The following is a 22,334-nucleotide window of genomic DNA, read 5'->3' as shown; positions in this document are numbered from 1 at the left end:
TGGTATCATAGGGACATCTATGGACCTCAGTGAATGTATTCCCAGTGTCAGAAATATTGTGTCTATTACTAGGCTTGCTTATGATTTGTCTTTGCATCTTTGACAGTGAATTACACCATGCAAAAAATTACCAGACATGAAAAACTGCCACTGAGCTCGTTCAGTACCTTCTTGAGATCAGTACAGAAAATCTAAGGAAATGAATAAAGGGAAGATGATCAAACAGAAGGTTTTCTAGATACAGTACTGAATTCTCCCATCCGGACCAATGCAATTTGAAATAGTATTATAGAATATAGAATAATATAGAATAGCAGGCCTATAAATTACTTTATTATAGCCAATTCACACATTTATTGATTGGGCCAAATCTTCTCTTTCAAATGGCCGGGTTCAATTTGGATTTAGTATCACCAGGCGTGCATGAAGAACAGATAATGAAATCGACTGTATGTACAGTCGGTTTTTTATTCTTGCAAGAGCTCCGCCATTTTGAAACTGATTTCAAATCGGATGGTTGCTAAATGCTCAAACTAGGGGTGACAACTGCGCTCCAATATATGCCAATAATGTTCAGTTTTGTGGTATATAATCCCGAGTAATAAGAAACATTTCAAATAATAATCAGGAAGTAATTTGCTTGCAGAAAGCTAGAAGCCTTTGGGAAGTGTAGTTTTGAAAAATTCCAATGCTCATTGAAAGCTCTGGATGTCCTCTTCTCAAAATTACTCAAAATTACTACATTCACCGACAGCCGGTAATTCAAAATGGCGGATTTTCGCGATCACAACACCACATTTCAAAAACTAAAACCTCACTAATAACACTTTAACCTATTGGTAAACAAATGTATTGATGAAAATATACATTATAACTGCTGTTGTGACATGGTTATTGTTGTGAAGGGCCAGATTAAACCGAATATATATATTTATTTATATATATATATTTAATTGTATTTGTATATTCTCTAATATTCCCTGATATCCCTTGTATATTCCTTGTACAATATGCATTGAATATCCATTCTAGCCTACTGAACATCCCATAATAGTCTCCATTCTACTATTGGTCGAGACCTTGGTGCCATGCTGCCATACCCTTCAGACCCAGTTCAAACGTACCGCTCGACATGTACGAACAAGTCCTAGTTCCGCGTAGGAATTTGGCTACCGCACCACTAATGGGACTATTTGTTCATAGTGCGTATATATACTGCGCTACTAAAGTAGGACTTTCTTTTCAGTCCAGTTTCTTACCCTCCAATAGAGTCACAGACGTAAAGCCTCCCCGCGACGCCACGTGTGGGAGTAAGGCCAAGTTCGCCTACCAGCGGTATTGAGACATCGTGTATATTAATATTTGAATAGTCATATTTGGCACTATATCGTCGAGTTGGACGTAGTCTATTAAGCTAATAATAGTCTGTTGATATATAGTGCTTCGTGCGGTGAGAATACTACCGTAGTCAGTACCCCATCGTTTCGGGCAGAGAACTGGCTGCTTACCCAGGGTGGTTGACCCTATGTGAAGCTGCACCCGAGGAGCCCCAGAGCCGACGAGCGAGTGGACCTGTATACCGGATTATTCTACCGACGACAGCCCGCCTTCCCAGGCACGGATTATGCTTTGGATACTTTGATTATTCCATGGATAAAGACCCCCGACACTGCCGTGTGTTGGAACCCCCCCCCCCTGGAGAGGACGCAAGGTGAGGAGACGCTCTGCAAGACGAGGTCGCTTCACGTCTCTCCCCCGTGGACCGGAGAGAGCCGGCCCACAAAGAGTCCACCTGCTTTCATCTGTGGTCCAAGGATCGCCGGCGCATTGAACGGCACTACAGTGGGTTCACCTGGGATACCCTTGGCCGGACGAGGCAGCCGGATTCTACCCCCCCCCCCCCCCCCCCCCTCCTACTCCTGTCGGCTTACAAGCGACCGGATTAACCCCCTCTAGTGTATCTAGTATATAATCATTAAAGTATCATTGCTGTTATTCCTTAACTATTCCAGGTCGTATATTTACCACCTGCGCCTTCAGAGATTGGACATTCTCTATTGATATACCGACGAATACTCCTTGCCATAAAAGTGCATACTATTTCAATTCATAAATGTAATTAAGTGATTAAGTGCTTATTCTACACACCATCGCTGTGTAGAAATAAAGACCTGTTTCTAATTCGTACATTTGTGTTGGATCCGTTTCATCTACGTGAGAGTGTTCATGATAATATATTTATGCCGTGTACTGGGTGGCCGAATATTAAGTACAAAGGTAGTGGTAGTAAGTATCATATCTAGTAATACAGTCAGGGAATTGTACCCCTCAGTTACAATTGGTCCTTCGAGCCGGAGGGTAATCAGTGTAATATTAATATAGTGTTATTAATATTGAAATGGCCTATGATGAACACTCCACGAAACGATCCTCCTAACCAACGCCCGCAGCGCGAACGACGGCTCCCTCAGTACTTAGAGGCTTACGCTGTCAGTCAACAACCTAGTCTTCTACTAACAGTAAACGCGGTAAAACTAGAAAGTAAAAGTATGTCTAACCCCAACGCCCAGACTACCCCGACCATAGAGGCCCCTACGGGCTCTAATGTAACTGACCAAGTTCACGGTGGGGACCAGTGGGAACCAGACATGACTTCACATCCCGCCAGTACTGAAGAAGTAGTCCCCGATGAGTCCCGGGAGGAATACAACGCTACCGAGAGAGAACTCGGCACGGGAGAAGACGGGGAGAGCACCGTGGAGATAGAGCTCCAAGGCTCCGCAAGGAGTACCCCGAGGGAAGGCTCCCCTATACAACCGCCTTCTCCAGAGGCAGAGAGGACCCTACAGCAGGCCTTCCTCATCAGCCTGAACGCCGCTGCTGAACGCGACCGACTGCAGATCCAGCAGCGAAGCGAACACGAGCAGATACGTCTAGAAATAAGACGCATTCAGATGGAAGAGAATGTGGCCCGAGAACGAGCCGGTGCTCAACGGGACGCAGCGCGCGACAGACAGCAGTCGCAACTAATAGAACAGCTGATCAGACGGACAACACCCTCTCCCTCCGCCAGAGGCTCCAGGAACTCGTCTAGACACACCTCCAGGGCGGCATCCCCTAGCCGAGTAAACAACCCTGAACTTGACCAACAGACGAGGTCTATACCCCCCACAGACCACCTCCCCCCACCGGTCCAAGCGAGACCTAGCAACCGGGAAGGAGCAGCATATCCTGTGGAGAGGCTAAACCAGAAACTACAAGCACTGGATGACCTAACTGAAGACGAAGAGGAAGAGGAGGAGAACCACGCCCGAAGACAGCACAGTACTCTACCGGACCAGGAGGTCCGGTACAGCCCAGGCTATACTCCCGCGGAGCTGCGCTACAGACCCCCGACTCTATACACGGGTGAGCACGACGCACGACCCGCACCGAGGAACAGCACCTGGACAAGCGGGCCATGGTACACTGCCGGTACCAGCCCATACCAAGGAGCGGGAGGAGACTCGCCTAGGAGGCCTCTCCCCCAACGCTCGCCGATGTATCCACAGTCAGCGTCATACATTGGCACGCCTATGGTACCCGACTTCACCCAAGAGAACCGGGCCCAGTATACAGAACTCCGCATGTGTCTGGAGACCATGTTGGTGGAGGTATTGGATGAACGCCACAAATACGCCATCCTACTGAAGCACTTAAAGGTACCCCGCGCACATAATATAGCGCTCGCCTACGCGACTTCCACCACCCCATACACAGCAGCGCTGGTAGCATTGGACCAGAGGTATGGGCGCATATGGGATTACGTGATCCAGGAGATCCGACACATCGACCGCTTACCCCCAGCAATAGACAATCGAGCACTGGACGACCTGTCCATCAGAGTGCAGTCCCTGGTAGGGATGTTGGGAGCGCAAAGAGAGAAGGGGAGGCATGAACTTTACGCCAACTCAAATGTGGAAAGGATCCTGGAGAAGCTGCCGCCCGCTCGTCAGGAGCGCTTTAGGCGGCAGAGGGACCACAGAGACCCGAATGGCCCCGAACCGAACCTCCTCGATCTAGCAGACTTCCTGGCGAGAGAAGTCAGCAGCCTACGGCTAGATACATTCGGACGGAGCACCCCTGGCTCCAGAGAAGGAACCAGACGACTAAATGATGGAAGAAGATCGGTGACTGTGATGCACCAATCGGAGTCAGTACCGAGCAGCAGGAGCCACAGTACCCCCTCCAGAACGGAGAAGTGGAAGATAGTGTGCCCCTACTGTGAGAAAGAACACTGGCTAGCGCAATGTGACTCCTTCCCCAAGCTGAACGCGGAGGAAGCAGGTCAATGGATAAAGTCCAACAAGCGCTGTTTTCGCTGTGCGCGCTCACACATGGCAGCCGAATGCCGCTTAAAGAAAAGGTGCACCAAGTGCGATGGAGCCCATCTGGACATACTTCACGACAGTAACAGACGGCGCCCTTCACCTGCACCATCCAGCCGCAAAGCGAGCGTCATGTACATCGATCCCGCCAGCAGCAGTGGAGCCCGAGTACTCCTAAAAGTAGTGCGTGTGACACTAAGCTACCAGAATAAAGTCCTGGACACTTACGCCGTCCTCGATGACGGGTCAGAGAAGACCCTGCTGCTCGCCTCCGCTGCGGCCCAGCTAGGGCTGCGGGGAAGCGAAACCCAAATGACAATTCGGACAATAAGACGAGATTTGAAGACGATAAAGGGCGAGAATGTCTCATTCTCTATCGCAGCAAGCGGCCAGCCTGAGCGACGGTACCAGATTGCAGACGCTTTCACCAGCCAAGAAATAGGACTGTCGCGGTACACATACCCCGTCGCCAAGCTGATGGAGAAATATGCACATCTGCGCAAGTTACCGATCCCGCTCATAGACAATGCTATGCCGACCCTGTTGATAGGCTCCGACCATGCAGACCTCATTGTCCCGATAGACCGGGTTCATACCGGACCCCGAGGCTGCCCTGCAGCAGTCGAGACCCGTTTGGGATGGACTCTCCAAGGCCCGCTCGCCAAATCTCTCAACCGAAGTACAGCCACTAGATGTCTCCACTCCCGAGTCACAGAGGGAGAAACCGCACTCCTGCAACACGTAGAGCGGCTATGGACCTTGGAACAAACGCCCTTTAAGAACGGAAAGAAAGACATTCGCTCTAAAGATGACATTTACGCAATTCACCTCCTCGAGACAGGGACCAAGAGAGTCCCGGTCAACGGCGTGTTGAGATACGCCACGCCACTCCTGCGGCGAGAAGGAATGCCTACTTTCCACGCCAAGACAGACGCCACAGAACGGTACCTGCTGAACACGGAGCGGCGCTTAGCCAAGAACCCCGCCCAAGAGAGTGTATACCGTGCTGAGATTGAGAAGCTCATCACAGCGGGACACGTCACAAAGATGGACATTAAAGAGGCTGACCAGACCACTGAATCGTGGTACGTGCCCCACCACAAGGTCCATCACAACGGTAAAGACCGCATAGTATTTAACTGCAGCTACCAGATCGGATCCCAAAATCTGAATAAAGAGTTACTGCCCGGTCCCACACTCGGCCCCTCCCTACTCGGCGTTCTACTCCGCTTCCGCCAGGAAAAGGTGGCCATCAGCGGGGACATTAAAGGAATGTTCCTGCAGGTGAGATTAGTAGAGGCGGACAAGCCCCTGTTACGGTTCCTATGGAGAGAGAAGCCAGGAGATGAGCACCCAGCCATCTACCAATGGGAAGTCCTCCCCTTCGGAACGACGTGCAGCCCCTGCTGTGCGACATTTGCACTACAGAAACATGTAGCAGAGGACCCAGCAGCGGACGAAGAGGTCCGACACAGCGTAAAGAACAGCTTCTACGTAGACAACTGTCTACAAAGCCTTTCAACCCAGGAAGAAGCCGAGGCTCTCCTGATTAAACTCCGCGCCTCATTGATCAAAGGCGGCTTTGATCTCAGGCAGTGGGCCAGCAGCGATCTGCAAGTACTGCGCAGCCTCTCCTCCGAGGACAAGGCAGCCAGCAGCGAGACCTGGATGGCTACAATCCCGGGAGAAGCCCAGGAGATGACCCTGGGATTGGTGTGGCGATTCAAAACAGATTCGCTTCACTACAGACACAAGCCCCTGACTACGGAGCAGGGAAGGCCGGCGGCGGCGCCGACCACCAGACGGAGTGTGTACACAACACTCGCCCGACAATATGACCCGCTAGGATGTATTCTACCGTACACCACCAGGGCAAAAATGATTGTACGAGCATTGTGCGACAAGGACCAGGGCTGGGACGACCCCATTCCCGCACACCTTGCATCCACCTGGAGAGAGTGGGAGATGGAGCTCCACTCACTCCCAGGCGTTAATATGCGCCGAAGCTACTTCCCACCCACGGTGAGGCCAGAGACATGTAAAATGGACTTACACGTCTTCAGTGACGCCTCAGAGGTCGCATACGGATCAGTAGCTTACTTGCGGGCCCAAGACCAGGGGGGAGAGATCTACACAGCATTTGTCCTCGCCCGCTCGAGAATAGCCCCACGCAAGCAACAATCTATCCCACGTCTAGAGCTCTGCGCAGCCCTAGCCGGAGCGCACCTAGCCACGCTCATCCAACGTGAGCTCACCATACCGGTGTCTAGAACAATCCTGTGGTCAGATTCCACGACGGTACTCGCCTGGATCAAATCGGACTCATGCAAGTACAAAGTCTTCGTGGGAGTCAGAGTCACCGAGATTCAAGACTTAACCGAAGAGTTAACCGGAGAAACAGAGTGGCGCTACGTTGATACAAAACAGAACCCAGCTGACGTCATCACCCGGGGGATGCCCCTGGATGACCTCACCCGTCGCAATGTCTACAGTGACGGCCCCGCATTCCTAAGACTCCCGGAAGGACAGTGGCCCATGCCTATCCCGAGGGAAGCAAGTCCAGAGGAGGTGGAAATTAAGAAGTCTGTGTTCTGTGGATTGAGCACCGTAGCCTCCACCGACCCTAACATAGACGATTGCACGTCCATAGAGAGTGCACAACAAAGAACATTCCTGCGGTACCACCCGGAGTGCAAGTCCCCCGCTGATATGTCAGCAGCTAACTACGAGGAAGCAGAATTGCTTCTACTGCAGCGAGCCCAGAGAGACTCGTTCCTTATGGCCTTCCGAAGATTCACATCACGGAAAGGAAGACCGTCTACCCTATTGTCCGATCATGGGACAAACTTCAAAGGCGGCGAAAGAGAGCTGAGAGAGAGCTTCCAAGCTATGGGCCCAGAACTTAAGACCCACCCCGCTCCAGCACAGGTTGATTTCCAATTCAACCCCCCAAACGCACCCCACTTCGGTGGCACTTGGGAACGAGAAGTGCGCTCCATAAAGACAGCCCTGTACGCAGTACTTGGGGCCCAGACTGTGGCGGAAGAAGTCCTAATGACAGTCCTCACGGAGATTGAGGGAGTACTTAACTCGAAGCCCCTCGGATATGTCTCCAGTGATGTGGCGGATATCGACCCAGTTACCCCCAACACACTCCTGATGGGGCGGCTAGATCCTGCATTACCACAGACAATGTACCGGCCTGAAGAAGCGAACGGCCGACGAATGTGGAGGTACAGTCAAGTATTAGCCGACAAGTTTTGGAACAGTTTCCTACTGCACTACCTACCGTCTCTACAGACCCGCCAGAAGTGGGTAAAGGAGAGAGACAATTTGACAGAAGGAACAGTCGTCATGATTATTGATCAATCACTGCCCAGAGCTATGTGGCCGGCCGGCCGCGTAAGCAAAGTGATCACCGGTGCCGACGGCAAGGTCCGAGCAGCTGAAGTGCTCGTCCAGGGTCGCACTTACACCCGTCCCGTGGCAAGGCTCATAGAACTGCCTCGACTCCCAGACACAATCGATGATGACCATGACCCTACAACCCTATGACTTTGTGAAGTTGACTGACCCCTACAGCAAACCCTTATGTGTAAATAGACAACGCGATTAATCTGTCTCTGTTTAACTGATTAGGTCTGGGACCTATTCAGGGGGTGGCTGTTGTGAAGGGCCAGATTAAACCGAATATATATATTTATTTATATATATTTAATTGTATTTGTATATTCTCTAATATTCCCTGATATCCCTTGTATATTCCTTGTACAATATGCATTGAATATCCATTCTAGCCTACTGAACATCCCATAATAGTCTCCATTCTACTATTGGTCGAGACCTTGGTGCCATGCTGCCATACCCTTCAGACCCAGTTCAAACGTACCGCTCGACATGTACAAACAAGTCCTAGTTCCGCGTAGGAATTTGGCTACCGCACCACTAATGGGACTATTTGTTCATAGTGCGTATATATACTGCGCTACTAAAGTAGGACTTTCTTTTCAGTCCAGTTTCTTACCCTCCAATAGAGTCACAGACGTAAAGCCTCCCCGCGACGCCACGTGTGGGAGTAAGGCCAAGTTCGCCTACCAGCGGTATTGAGACATCGTGTATATTAATATTTGAATAGTCATATTTGGCACTATATCGTCGAGTTGGACGTAGTCTATTAAGCTAATAATAGTCTGTTGATATATAGTGCTTCGTGCGGTGAGAATACTACCGTAGTCAGTACCCCATCGTTTCGGGCAGAGAACTGGCTGCTTACCCAGGGTGGTTGACCCTATGTGAAGCTGCACCCGAGGAGCCCCAGAGCCGACGAGCGAGTGGACCTGTATACCGGATTATTCTACCGACGACAGCCCGCCTTCCCAGGCACGGATTATGCTTTGGATACTTTGATTATTCCATGGATAAAGACCCCCGACACTGCCGTGTGTTGGAACCCCCCCCCCCCCTGGAGAGGACGCAAGGTGAGGAGACGCTCTGCAAGACGAGGTCGCTTCACGTCTCTCCCCCGTGGACCGGAGAGAGCCGGCCCACAAAGAGTCCACCTGCTTTCATCTGTGGTCCAAGGATCGCCGGCGCATTGAACGGCACTACAGTGGGTTCACCTGGGATACCCTTGGCCGGACGAGGCAGCCGGATTCTACCCCCCCCCCCCTCCTACTCCTGTCGGCTTACAAGCGACCGGATTAACCCCCTCTAGTGTATCTAGTATATAATCATTAAAGTATCATTGCTGTTATTCCTTAACTATTCCAGGTCGTATATTTACCACCTGCGCCTTCAGAGATTGGACATTCTCTATTGATATACCGACGAATACTCCTTGCCATAAAAGTGCATACTATTTCAATTCATAAATGTAATTAAGTGATTAAGTGCTTATTCTACACACCATCGCTGTGTAGAAATAAAGACCTGTTTCTAATTCGTACATTTGTGTTGGATCCGTTTCATCTACGTGAGAGTGTTCATGATAATATATTTATGCCGTGTACTGGGTGGCCGAATATTAAGTACAAAGGTAGTGGTAGTAAGTATCATATCTAGTAATACAGTCAGGGAATTGTACCCCTCAGTTACAGTTATGATGTTTATTCTTGAATATGTTTGGGGAAAAAACGATAATTTGAGATCGCCAAAGTGCAATACCGGCCGCATCCTGCCAGATGGCAGTGTCGCCCACCCTTTGAAACCTTATTTCTCACCGTGTGTTACATCTAAACCCCTCCGGGCGCAGAATTTAGACGGAGCCAAGTAAATCGCTTCATCCGACCACTTCGAAGCGCATCTACTGTAGCACACTCAATCCATAAATTTTGCCAAATTATGTCCGGGACCAGATCAAATCAAATCAAATCAAATTTATTTATAGGGCCCGACAACACACGTTAATGTCCCCATGGGCCGTACAGGTCTTCTTTAAACAAGTCAAGAAGACAACATAACAATAAGTCAAGAACAGAACAAGAACACCATAGGGTCCAAACATTTTTTGGATGAATGCAAATAAATGAAAGAATGCAAGCACTCCCAGACATACCCCACGCGAAGGTAAGGAAAAACTCACTAAAACCTAACAATAGGGAAAAAAGCTCCACAGGCAATGTGGAGGAGAGAAACCTTAGAAGGGCCGTTCAAGGGGGGATCTCCCTTCTTAGATGTCGGTGATAGTAGTGTTGCAGACGGACAGTTGGTAAGCATGCACTCAATATGGACATCAATACTGGAAATCGCGATCAGACAATTGGAATATTATTTTTGGAATAACCCCGATCAAAGGTAAGGACTATCTGACGTCAATTCCACCTTGATCCTACAATGATTTCACATCGATCCAGCTGATCAGCGTGTGTGGTGTTCAAAACAAATGCCGTTACTGGCTATCAAAGCATCAAAAAACTCCCCACCCCCCTTTCATGCATTCATGATGAAACATAATACCTATTATATACATTTGATTTGGAAATAGTAGCGTGTCCATGCAAGAAACGACCCTATAGCAGAATTCACGTAGCGCCCTAAAACTCAGCTTTTCAGGAATTAGCCCGGATCACTCCTAAACTATACAATCAGGGCCGCCTTTGAGAAATGCGAGGCCCTGTGCGAGATTTAAAGATGATGTCGTAGTCAGAGTGCCAAAACCCCCTGCTATTCTCACGGCTAATGTCAATGGTCGTAGCACAAGCTAACAGCTAACTCTAGGCTAACTGATAGCATCAAACTAACGTTCCCAGCCGAGCGCAGCCGGCAGCTAACGTCGTAGCTAAACAGCTAACTGGCTAACAGTTAGCTCAACCCGGCTATCGCTATGCGTGCTACCACTGAAAAACTGTACAACGTGAGAAAAGCAATACAGGTGCTGACACCAGGCCACACACCGTTAGCTACTAGTACTACAACAGCTAGTCGGCCAGTTTGGCTCCAGAGAGAGAGAGAGAGAGAGATATATCCACGGCGGGAATAGAATAGAGTGCATTAAAAACTCACCAAACGTCCAAGAGGATGGAGACAACCGCGTGGAGTTGACGAAGTTCATCTGCCGAACGACCATCCTCTTCATCTTGGCTGCACGCGCTGTCTCTAGGTTAGCTAACACTAGTTAGCCTTTAGCTAAGCTAGCTACTAGCCGACATCATCATGGCTATATCCCGACTGAACCACACTTAATATTATAACGTAGCTAAAGCTAACTAGCTGTCCCTGTCTTTAGCCGGGATGGCTAGCCTGACTGAACTGTCTAACATGCAACAACTTTCATCTTCAGTCCATCTGCCGAACGATGTCCTCTTCATCTTGGCTGGCATAACCTCCAATGCTGCACGCGCGAAATAGTCAGACGCTAGTGATGGGTCGGTCATGAGCGACTCGTTCATAAGAGCCGATTCATTGCCGTGAGCGTGAGTCGAATCGCTCACGTCTGGCAATGAGTCGGTTCACCCCCCCCCCCCCCCCCCCCCCCCCCCCCCGGCACGCACACAGACACACACAATGAACTCAACAGACGCTACCTGGCTGTAACCCCTCCCCTCATTGAAACCAATTCTGCTGCCTGCAGAGCCTCAGAGCCAGGAACGTGTCTAATGTGAAATATATAAGCATATAAGCAAAACTAGATTTTAGGTCTGTGATGAAAACGGGCCTCGCGGGAAGGGGGGCCTCCCAAAAAAAAAAAAAACATATATAAAAAGAAAATAAAAAAAATAATAAATAAAAAATATTTTTCTTTTATTTTTTTTAATTATTTTTTGTGCAAGGCCCCCCTTCCCGCGAGGCCCTGTGCGACCGCACTGCTCGCACACCCCCTGAGGCGGCCCTGTATACAATATTCACCACGAGATAACGGCCCTGTATACAATATTCACCATGAGATAACGTGCAAACGTATACATGAAAAGCAATTCTCTTTTTTGCATATTCGACGGAAGAAAGTGACTGTCAAATGACCATAGTATTGTCTCCATAGCTATAATATAGAATATAGATATAGCTCTCGAAACATAGTAACGCACAGTGAAAGTAGGCTATGGAAACCTGCCGCATTAGCTACAAGGATAAGGGTAATGGCTGGCGCCCAATGTGTTAAGGTTGCAGCGGACTGCTTGATGCAGGCGTGCCCATGCACAGTCAATATTATTGTCAATACTGGCACCAAATCAAGACATGTCTCTGAAAAGGTGCCATTGGGGAGCCAGGAGGGAAGAGAGATCAGACAATGTGTGGCGCTTTCCTTAAAAAACTTTTAGTCCAACGTGATGAATGTCTGTCAGCTGTAAGCAGAATGAGCTAAAAGTGAGAAATGGGTATTTAATGGCGGTGGAGTAATAGCACTTTGAAAAGGTATCCCTGTCCCCTTTGCCTCCAAGCGAAGGGAAACTCTCCCTGCTCCCACATTTGTGGACCTCATAAATTCCAATAATCTCTCAGTCCATTGTTGAAACAAGTTAGTGAGAGCCATGAATGGAGTGAGCTTTCCTACTTCCAGGTGATACGGGGGGGGGGGGGGGGGGGGGTTTCGCTATTGACCATATCCACACGGCGGCCATTTTGCTGTCTTCTGTCATGCTCAGGTTGGGATTATAGATATATAACACTAGATGGCTCAAGGCGGAGTCTCCCACGTACTTCACCGGTGGCCATCTTGCGAGGGTGGACTACTGCTTTAATACATTGGACAGCAGAGGTCGCTGTGGGCATATGGCCGTTTGTGCCAGCGCTGTAATGAAATGGGGGTAGATGCCGGTGTTTGTAGTGCTAAAACTATAATAAATATTATAGCTATGGATCTAATAACAACGTCGATTGTCAGTGAGTTTCTTCCGGTCAACATGCAAAAAACTGATAATTTTTTCATCCATACATTTCCGTTTTATACCGTAGTGAATATGAGTATAGTTTGGGTGCCTCTGAGTAATTCCAGGAAAAATATGCGAAGGCGTTAGAGGGCGGTATAAGACCGTCTGCCAGCTCAGACACATTCAGAACATTCAGTTTGAGTAAAATGTACTCAGTTTGAGTAAAATGTACTCAGTTTGAGTAAAATGTACTCTGCGAAATTTACTGTGATGCACAAGGTGCCCTGCTGAATTATGAATGGCAATAGCGAATAAAAGAAATACCGTGAGAAAAACTTAGATCTACGTTTCCGTCACTCAACCGTCGGGCGACAGAAACGTAGTTCTACGTGAATGGCACCCAAAGGGTTAACGTGGCAAAGATTCTTGCTTGGAAGAATTTTTTTATAATTTAAAAAAAAATTCATATCAAACTTTCATACATATGTACATATCTACTTTCTCTAGAGAGTATTAAATTGTACAGTAATGCTTGCCTTGTTTTAAAAACAATTCACATACTGGCTCCCCCACCACTGAGGGCTAGATCCACAAAGAATGGATTGCACGGTGCTAATTGCACCCTTACTTACAATTCATTATGAATTGAAAATGGGGGACCCTGATGTAAAGAAGATGAAAGTCTTTCTCTGGTCTGCATCTCCTTAACAATTGTGTGTATTGAGTCATACTGTATTGTACCCATTCTGCAATCTGTTAATAAAATGTTCATTCAATCAATCACTGCGCAGTTCATAATGAATTGTAAGTAAGGGTGTAATTAGCACAGTGCAATCCATTCTTTGTGGATCTAGCCCTGAGTGTGTATGTGGCCAGAAAGGACAATAGTAGACACACAAGGTCCTCATCCAAGGGGCACTGCAGGGTTCCGTTCAGGAACCGTTCAATCCGCATTCTCTGTTAGAGCCACAGTATTGGAACACTATGCCTACAAATATCCAGACATGTAACATGCTAGAATTCTTTTTTAAACTGTTAAAAACTGGCTCAAAGAACACCAGAGCTGCACCCACAGCTAAATTCATTAGCTGTGTTATGCAATTCACTTGTATTCTGTTTTATATGTGTATTTTTGTAAAAAAAAATGTATATTGTCATGATGAATTGTATTTTATGTAGGCCTATTTGATGTATGTTATGTATGATAACCTTTTTTTATCACTTTAGGTTGATGCCTTTTTTAACATCTTGGCCAGGGACTACAGATGAAATCGAGCCTTCTGGCTAAATATGGCGTATTTACCTTTATTGTTGATTAATATGCACTGTCCCTTTTGCAAATAAACTTAAACTTAAACCCAGAGGGACATTTGGAGCAGGGTTTGATGTTACAGTACTATAAAGGCTGAGTTGAACAAACATGGATTAAATTCAACCAAATCTAGGGCTAATCTAAGATTTGTTGATCTGAGTTTTATAAATTTTTTATCTGCACAGTTATTTGCACTGATTAACAACGAATGTTTTGTATGCTAACATTATAACTTTGCCCTGGCCTAACTGGTGCTGAGTAAGAAGGGGCTAAAGTAGCCCTGTGGCCTGTTCTTATCCTAGCGCCAAGAGTAACAAGCATTAACAAGGATTTATACCATGGTCTGGGTGGATACTCTTATCTGATTGGCTGGCAGGTGTGCGTTAAAACTGTTTAATCCACACGTAGTTCGGCTCAAATTTAACTGCTGTTCTAAATTCATCCGCTACCCAACATTACAGTAATCGTAGCAACATTAAAACATTTGATTTCTCCTACATCTAGGTAGGTATTTGATCAAAGCTATTTAATTAAGTCTGTCAAAAGTTGTATTTGTTTGAGGACTAGATTTACAGTTATTACATTTTAATTTCCATTTCAGATTATCTTCATTTACTACATCACAAGCTAACCTGTCTGGCACTCCTCCATAAGAAAGCTGTCCACTCCCTTCTAATCAGGTTGCTTCGCAGTATTTGAACTGACAGACATTGGAATGCATCCAATTGGCAAGGTGTCATGATTTTAATTGGCGAATTTAATTAGCGAGTCTGCTAATCAGAATGCATCACTGTGACATTCTGCATGGGGAATCAAAATCCTTCAATATCTTATGAACTAATCTATGTTTTGTTGAAAAACAAGAAGCATATTATTCTCACGTAGTAGCCCACATTTGAATACACATTTTGTGAATGATATGACCACCTTATATGCAGTGTGGAAAGAAATTTTGATTAATAAAAATAAAAAAATATAGTTTGTCTGATGCTATGGTACTATACTATAATACTATTTTATCAGGGGGAGTATTACGAGTGGACTAACAATAAGAAGTGGCTCATTTATTTGACAAGAAGACACGATAGATAGGATTCCATAATATGAAATGAAGGGGCATTAAATGGGATTAGCTGGAGTCTGTGTGAATCATTTCATTTGGAATAACAATGACTGTGTCTCTCTCAAGATAATGAGCTCTATTTTAATGCTGGCACAAGACTGGCAGAGTCGCAGGCGCAGGCTGATTGGCAATTTTGTCTGGGCGCAAGGCAAATTCCGCCCATGCCCGTTTGGTAATGTCATGGCTTGAGGGGGAACCCCATTTTGCACCAAAATGCGTTGGGTGTGGAGCAGCTGCGGTGCAGTACGGTATCCGTTTTGGCATAGAATTGTGCCTGGCACACAGAGCCATGTTCATGGCGGTAGTCTAGGCTAGGGGGAGCACAGAAGCATCTGTCCAAATCCCAACAATAGACTATTACACTTGATGGAATTCACATGTGGATCAGAATCAGTTGACAATTGACATGCATCATTATTGTCACAATCCCCACTATCTCTTGTTCTCTCTCTCTCTCTCTCTCTATCTCTCTCTCTCTCTCTCTCTCTCTCTCTCTCTCTCTCTCTCTCTCTCTCTCTCTCTCTCTCTCTCTCTCTCTCTCTCAGATCGTAGATTCAGTTTGTCTAGTGTACTTCACAATTTTAGCCATGTTCCTAGTTGTTGTCTTGTCAGCATTATCTTTTGTAATTTCATAGTTGCTGTTCCAACCAGCATAGTCTGGCCGTGCCCTCTAGCCTTATCCTCAGCCTGGCCCTGCCCTCTAGCCAGGGCCGCCTCAGGGGGTGTGCGAGCAGTGCGGTCGCACAGGGCCTCGCGGGAAGGGGGACCTCGCAAAAAAAAAAAAAAAAAGAAAAAAAAAAATGTATTTATTATTATTTTTTTTTTTTTTTATTATTTTTTTTTTTTTTGCGAGGCCCCCCTTCCCGCGAGGCCCTTTTTCATCACAGACCTAAAATCTAGTTTTGCTTATATGCTTATATATTTCACATTAGACACGTTTGTAGAATGTGTCTGACTTGTTCCTGGGTCTGCAGACTCACTATTGGAGCTCAGCCTCTGGGGCTCTGCAGCAGACATACTATTGGTTTCAACGAAGGGAGTGGTTACTTACATCATGTGTAGTACGCCGGCGTGAGTCAGCTGCGTTTGACTATTTCGCGCGTGCAGCTTTTGACTATTATGCTTAGTTATGCCAGCCAAGACGAAGAAAGAGGTCGGTCATTATCAGTCGGTCGGTCACCAAGGAACGTTGACGAAAGGCCTCTCGCTGGCGGGACAAATGGCCGGAGCCTTGTCATGGTATAGCCATGATGATGTCGGCTAGTAGCTAGCTTAGCTAAAGGCTAACTAGCGTTAGCTAACCTAGAGACAGTGCATACAGCCAAGATGAAGAGGATGGTCGTTTGGCAGATGAACTTCGTCAACTCCACGCGGTTGTCTCCATCCTCTTGGACGTTTGGTGAGTTTTTAACCTATTCTATTAACTCTATTCTATTCCCGCCGTGGACATCTCTCTCTCTCTCTCTCTCTCTCTCTCTCTCTCTGGAGCTAAACTGTCCGACTAGCTGTTGTAGTACTACTAGTAGCTAACGGTGTGTGGCCTGGTGTCAGCACCTGTATGTAGCCGCATAGCTTGCTTCTGCGTTAGCTAATGGTTAGCGATAGCCTGGTTGAGCTAACTGTTAGCCAGTTAGCTGTTTAGCTACAACGTTAGCTGCCGGCTGCGCTCGGCTGGGAACGTTCGTTTGATGCTATCAGTTAGCCTTGAGTTAGCTGTTAGCTTGTGCTACGACCATTGACATTAGCCGTGAGAATAGCAGGGGGTTATTTTTGTCCCGCCAGCAAGAGGCCTTTCGTCAACGTGGAGACCTGTGTTGCGGCCTTTCGCCCTGCGTTCCTTGGTGCAGGTAAGATTAATGAAAATCATGACATTACCCCACTCTTCCTTCCTTCCCCTCCCGAATGTTTTGTTAATAACAATGTTTTTTTCCAGGCAAAACATATGTTACTTCACAACATTTGGAGATACGACATGTGCTGTGTGTGAATTCATTGTCTTGGTCGTTTGTGTAGCTTGGGTAGCGTTGGGCCGTTGGCCAAAGCTGTGTGTGGCCTGGTGTCAGTAGCCTACCTGGCTAGCCTTTAGCTGTCGGCCATTGGCTCCTTGCTGCTTTGTTTTCTCTGATATAGACCCTCTTCTCTTTGGATTTAAGTGTTGATCTTTGTCCTTTTGGATCTATGTATATTCATGTTGCCTTTGTGAAGTTATCTTTGCCTTCTGTTTTGTTCTTTCATTAAAAGTTGAATATCCTTTAGGGGGTCATCTTTGCTTATCTCTCTCATACATGCTCTCTCTCTAACACACATGCTCTCTCTATCTCTCTCTCTTTCTAACACACACAGTCTGCCTATGGCGGCCTTTCTCGATGGCTAGGCTGTGCTCGCTCCTTGACTAGTCTGTACCTAGTCAAGGATCTTCAGTCACAGTGCTCAAATAGCATTTCAATTTATTTCCAATGTGTCTCTCTCTCTGTACACTGTATATTGACTGTAGAACGGGAGCTCTCTCTCGCTCTCTCTCTTGCTATATGTTGACTGTATCATGCCCAGCCTCGGGCAGCGCTATTATTTACGAATATGTTGACTGTATTACCTTTTGGGGGGTGGGAGGGGGGGGGCCTCGCGTTTAAATCTCGCACAGGGCCTCGCATTTCTCCCAGGCGGCCCTGCCTCTAGCCTTATCCTCAGCCTGGCCCTGCCGCGTGTAGCTTATTCCCAGCGGAAGAGTGCGTCGCGTGCTTCCGCGTTTTCCCTGATTGGCTGCGACGCCCATGTGACCGCGGCAGCGTGAGAGAGCGGCAGTGCGGAAATAGGCTGTCTATTGCCATTCTCTAAGACAAACTCTAACCTTAACCAGCTCCTTAACAGCGCCTAAACTTAACCCTTCTAACCTTAACCAACTCCGAAACAATGCCTAACCTTAACCTTAACCATAACCAACTCCGAAAGAATATTGCCATTCTCTAAGACAAACTCTAACCTTAACCAGCTCCTTAACAGCGCCTAAACTTAACCCTTCTAACCTTAACCAACTCCGAAACAATGCCTAACCTTAACCATAACCAACTCCGAAACAATGCTTAAAGTTAACATGCCTAAACTTGACCGGCGAAAGAATGCATGAAAAAAAAAAAAAAAAAAACCATTGAAGGGAATCAAACTTGTCACCAACAGACCGCAGGATCCACAGCACAGCGGCATACCAGTTGAGCTAAGCATCGTATGAAAAACGTATGGGATTACGGCTACATAATGCCGCAAGCTCTGCCGCTCCGCTCCGCAACGTTTCTGGTCATGTGACATGTGCGCCCAATAGCGTGACGAGCTGTGTCTTTGCCCATTTCCGCGTCAAACAGCCTGCAAAGCACCTGGCGTTCTATCGCCATGCTCTAAGACAAACTCTAACCTTAACCAACTTCGAAAGAGCGCCTAAGCTTAACCAGTGTAGACACTTGCGGTCCCACGATTGGGCGTACATGTCACATGACCAGAAATGACCTGGCCAATCAGATTTGCAAATCGCCGAACTGCGTTGTAGAAAACATACAAGCGGCCCTGCCCTCTAGCCTTCTCCCCAGCCTGACCCCGCCCTCTAGCCTTCTCCTCAGCCTGGCCCTGCCCTCTAGCCTTCTCCTCAGCCTAGCCTTGCCCTCTAGCCTTCTCCTCAGCCTGGCCCCACCCTCTAGCCTTATCCTCAGCCTGGCCCTGCCCTCTAGCCTTCTCCTCAGCCTGGCCCCACTCTCTAGCCTTCTCCTCAGCCTGGCCCCACCCTCTAGCCTTATCCTCAGCCTGGCCCTGCCCTCTAGCCTTCTCCTCAGCCTGGCCCTGCCCTCTAGCCTTCTCCTCAGCCTGGCCCTGCCCTCTAGCCTTATCCTCAGCCTGGCCCTGCCCTCTAGCCTTCTCCTCAGCCTGGCCCTGCCCTCTAGCCTTATCCTCAGCCTGGCCCTGCCCTATAGCCTTCTCCTCAGCCAGGCCCCACCCTCTAGCCTTCTCCTCAGCCTGGCCCTGCCCTATAGCCTTCTCCTCAGCCAGGCCCCACCCTCTAGCCTTCTCCTCAGCCTGGCCCTGCCCTCTAGCCTTCTCCTCAGCCTGGCCCTGCCCTATAGCCTTCTCCTCAGCCAGGCCCCACCCTCTAGCCTTCTCCTCAGCCTGGCCCTGCCCTATAGCCTTCTCCTCAGCCAGGCCCCACCCTCTAGCCTTCTCCTCAGCCTGGCCCTGCCCTCTAGCCTTCTCCCCAGCCTGGCCGCGTGTATGCCGTCTACACCGCTGTTCGGTTTCCGCTTTGCTGTTTTGCGCTCTGATTGGCCGAGCGCGCGCATGCGCATGAGCCGCGACAAGCTCCTTAGAAAGGCAGGAATAATAAGCTCCGCTTAATGCAATTTATACAAATGGAAGTATTGATTACGAATCATTACAAAAATATACCGTTAACTGGAATATGTTGTGCCTTTACACATATGTTGGATTATGTAATTGGTTTGTCATGACAAACCAATAAAAAATCGCGAATTAATGATGCATGTAGTTACTGTGTGTTGTTGTAGCCACCGGTTAATTTGCAATTTTTTATTGGTTTGTCATGACAAACCAATTACATAATCCAACATATGTGTAAAAGCACAACATATTCCAGTTAACGGTATATTTTTTTAATGATTCGTTACGGCGAAATCAATACTTCCATTTGTATAAATTGCATTAAGCGGAGCTTATTATTCCTGCCTTTCTGAGGAGCTTGTCGCGGCTCATGCGCATGCGCGCGCTCGGCCAATCAGAGCGCAAAACGGTAACGCGGAAACCGACAGCGGTGTAGAAGGCATACACGCAGCCTGGCCCTGCCCTCTAGCTTTATCCTCAGCCTGGCCCTGCCCTTTCGCCTTCTCCTCAGCATAATCCTGCCCGAGGCTCTCATCACCGCTCGACCTCCTCAGCTGAAACTTTTTTTTTTAATATATATTTATATTTATGTATATAATATATTCTTTATATATTTATATAACGTATATATTAATATAAAAAATTAGACATGTTGAGACATGTTACATATTGTGAGATATGCCAGCTTGTAGAATGAGTATCTATCTGTGTGCTGCCTTTTATCATTATTTATTTTGTATTGGGTCAATCTATGGAGATCATGGATTTGTCTTAAACATGATAAACTGAATGAATGAAAACAGATTTTGACATGCACATTACATTTACATTTATATTTAATCATTTAGCTGATGCTTTTATCCAAAGCAACTTACAAGTTGTTTACAACAAGTCAGCAGGAGGGCTAAGAGTAAGTGGTATTGTCTAGCAGTGCCAAGTTTGAGTGCTACACTCTGAGTGCAGAGTAGTATAGACATAGTAGCATAGTAGGTAGTAGTATAGACATAGAAGTATAGTACATAATATAGTATGTACGTATAATAGATGGTAGTATAGACATGTGTAGCCTATGCCAGTGGCTCCCAAACCCTTTTTGAACAAAACACCCCTGAAGATATCTGCTCCCCCACAGCAACCATACAGTTAATCACACCATATATATATTTTTTTAGCATATTTAAAACTGATAAATGAGTTACACTATTTTCAGAATTTAATCCCACTCCTGGTTCGTACGAGAAAAGAAGAATGAGCCCATAAAGATAAAATTTCAATGAAAATAATTTCTAGATAAGATATTATATAGCACCTGAGGGCAGAGGAAGATATTGTGAAACAGGTGCTTTCCATCTCTCTCTCCCCCTCTCGCTCTCTCTCTCAACATATGCACGCATGTTGACATAACTCTTTGAAAGGGAGGGATATTTGTCTCCAGAAGGCAAAGGCTATCCAAACTCACTTCACTGTGTGTGCGCTATAATGCAGTGTGGAGATAGCTCTGTGAGACTAGTGTGAGTTTGGTGATTCATTTGTAGATAATCCTGTTAGTTCATCTTGGGCCAAACCAGCAGCTGATGCTGTGGAGAGAGAGAGAACTGAGGGGATCCTGGAGCTAGTCATAATCTTATTTGATTGGGGGAAAATATTTTAGAACCAAATAACACGACTGCCCATTTGAGCTTAAAGAAACCATTATTTGCAACGTAAATTAATGCTTTCAGTAGTGACTATAGCGTATTCAATTTGATTTCATTTTAAATTATGAAGAATTTATATGTTTAGTCAGTTTACAAACAAACATGACATGTAATTAAATCAAGATTGTATAAGCTGTGTGGTAAAATGTATTATGTTGAATTAAAATGTGAAATGAGCAGATTGTGGCGGCACCCCTGGGCAGTTATAAGTATGACGGCACCCCTGGGCGGTGATGACGGCACACCAGGGTGCCACTGCTGTGAATCTCTGGGAACCACTGGCCTAGACTATGGAAACAACAATAATTAGATTATCCATTCATCCATAATTAGATTGTGCAGGGTATAGCCTAATGTATCATATAATTGCCTACATGTGCATATTGCAAGTGGGTCTCTTTGGCCATAATTTGTATGTACTATGTTATGACGTAGCCAGACACATATTGTGTTTATAGGGATTGAGAGGGGCTGATTTGATTGGCCATAATCAAAGCCAGCCTCAACTCCACCTGCTAATAATGTATTCCTCCTACTCCAACACTACACGCCATGGATGGTCACCAAATTACCAAAAATAACCCACATGTGCCAGCGCCCCGATAGATGCGCTGACAGGCACCCTGATAGATGCGCTGACAGGCACCCTGATAGATGCGCTGACAGGCACCCTGATAGATGCGCTGACAGGCACCCTGATAGATGCACTGACAGGCACCCTGATAGATGCACTGACAGGCACCCTGATAGATGTGCTGACAGGCACCCTGATAGATGTGCTGACAGGCACCCTGATAGATGCATAAATGCATCTATATTCTTTAAAAGAGGGCCACATAAGGTTAATACCACTGGTCTTAACCTCATTCAAGTTATCTCAGTCATTCTCACTGACACATTGATATAGCTAACACACTTAGGTTGAAACACACTTGATTACATACATCACCAGTGCTTTCTGCGTAATATCACCAGTGCTTTCTCTTTGAGTGCATAGATCTCCAAAGCGTTCTGCACAAATTGGTTCATGCCACGCGTGATAGATGATGCACGAGTAGCATTGGCAAAGCAGAGTAGAGCAGACGACGAGTGAGCAAACAGAAGTGTGTGTGTCTGTGTTCTCCCCCCCAAGGAAGGCTTACTCACCTGAGG

At 46.9% G+C, this 22,334-nt stretch overlaps 1 protein-coding gene across 1 annotated transcript in view; it reads right to left on the bottom strand.

The window, feature by feature from the left end:
* LOC311237141 (transmembrane protein 132C) overlaps positions 1-22,334 on the bottom strand; it is a gene marked incomplete at its 3' end in the record, with an annotated part of 879,977 nt that overhangs the window by 591,036 nt on the left and 266,607 nt on the right. Inside the window, exon 2 of the mRNA XM_084324947.1 lies at positions 22,329-22,334. This exon is cut by the window's right edge and continues 976 nt beyond it. Within this exon, the coding sequence (XP_084181073.1) occupies positions 22,329-22,334 (6 nt within the window). The remainder of the gene's footprint in view (positions 1-22,328) is intronic.

Source organism: Notolepis coatsorum, assembly GCF_963971535.1.
Source record: "Notolepis coatsorum genome assembly, chromosome: 11".
Lineage (NCBI taxonomy): Eukaryota > Metazoa > Chordata > Actinopteri > Aulopiformes > Paralepididae > Notolepis > Notolepis coatsorum.
This window is presented reverse-complemented; position numbering and strand designations above follow the sequence as displayed.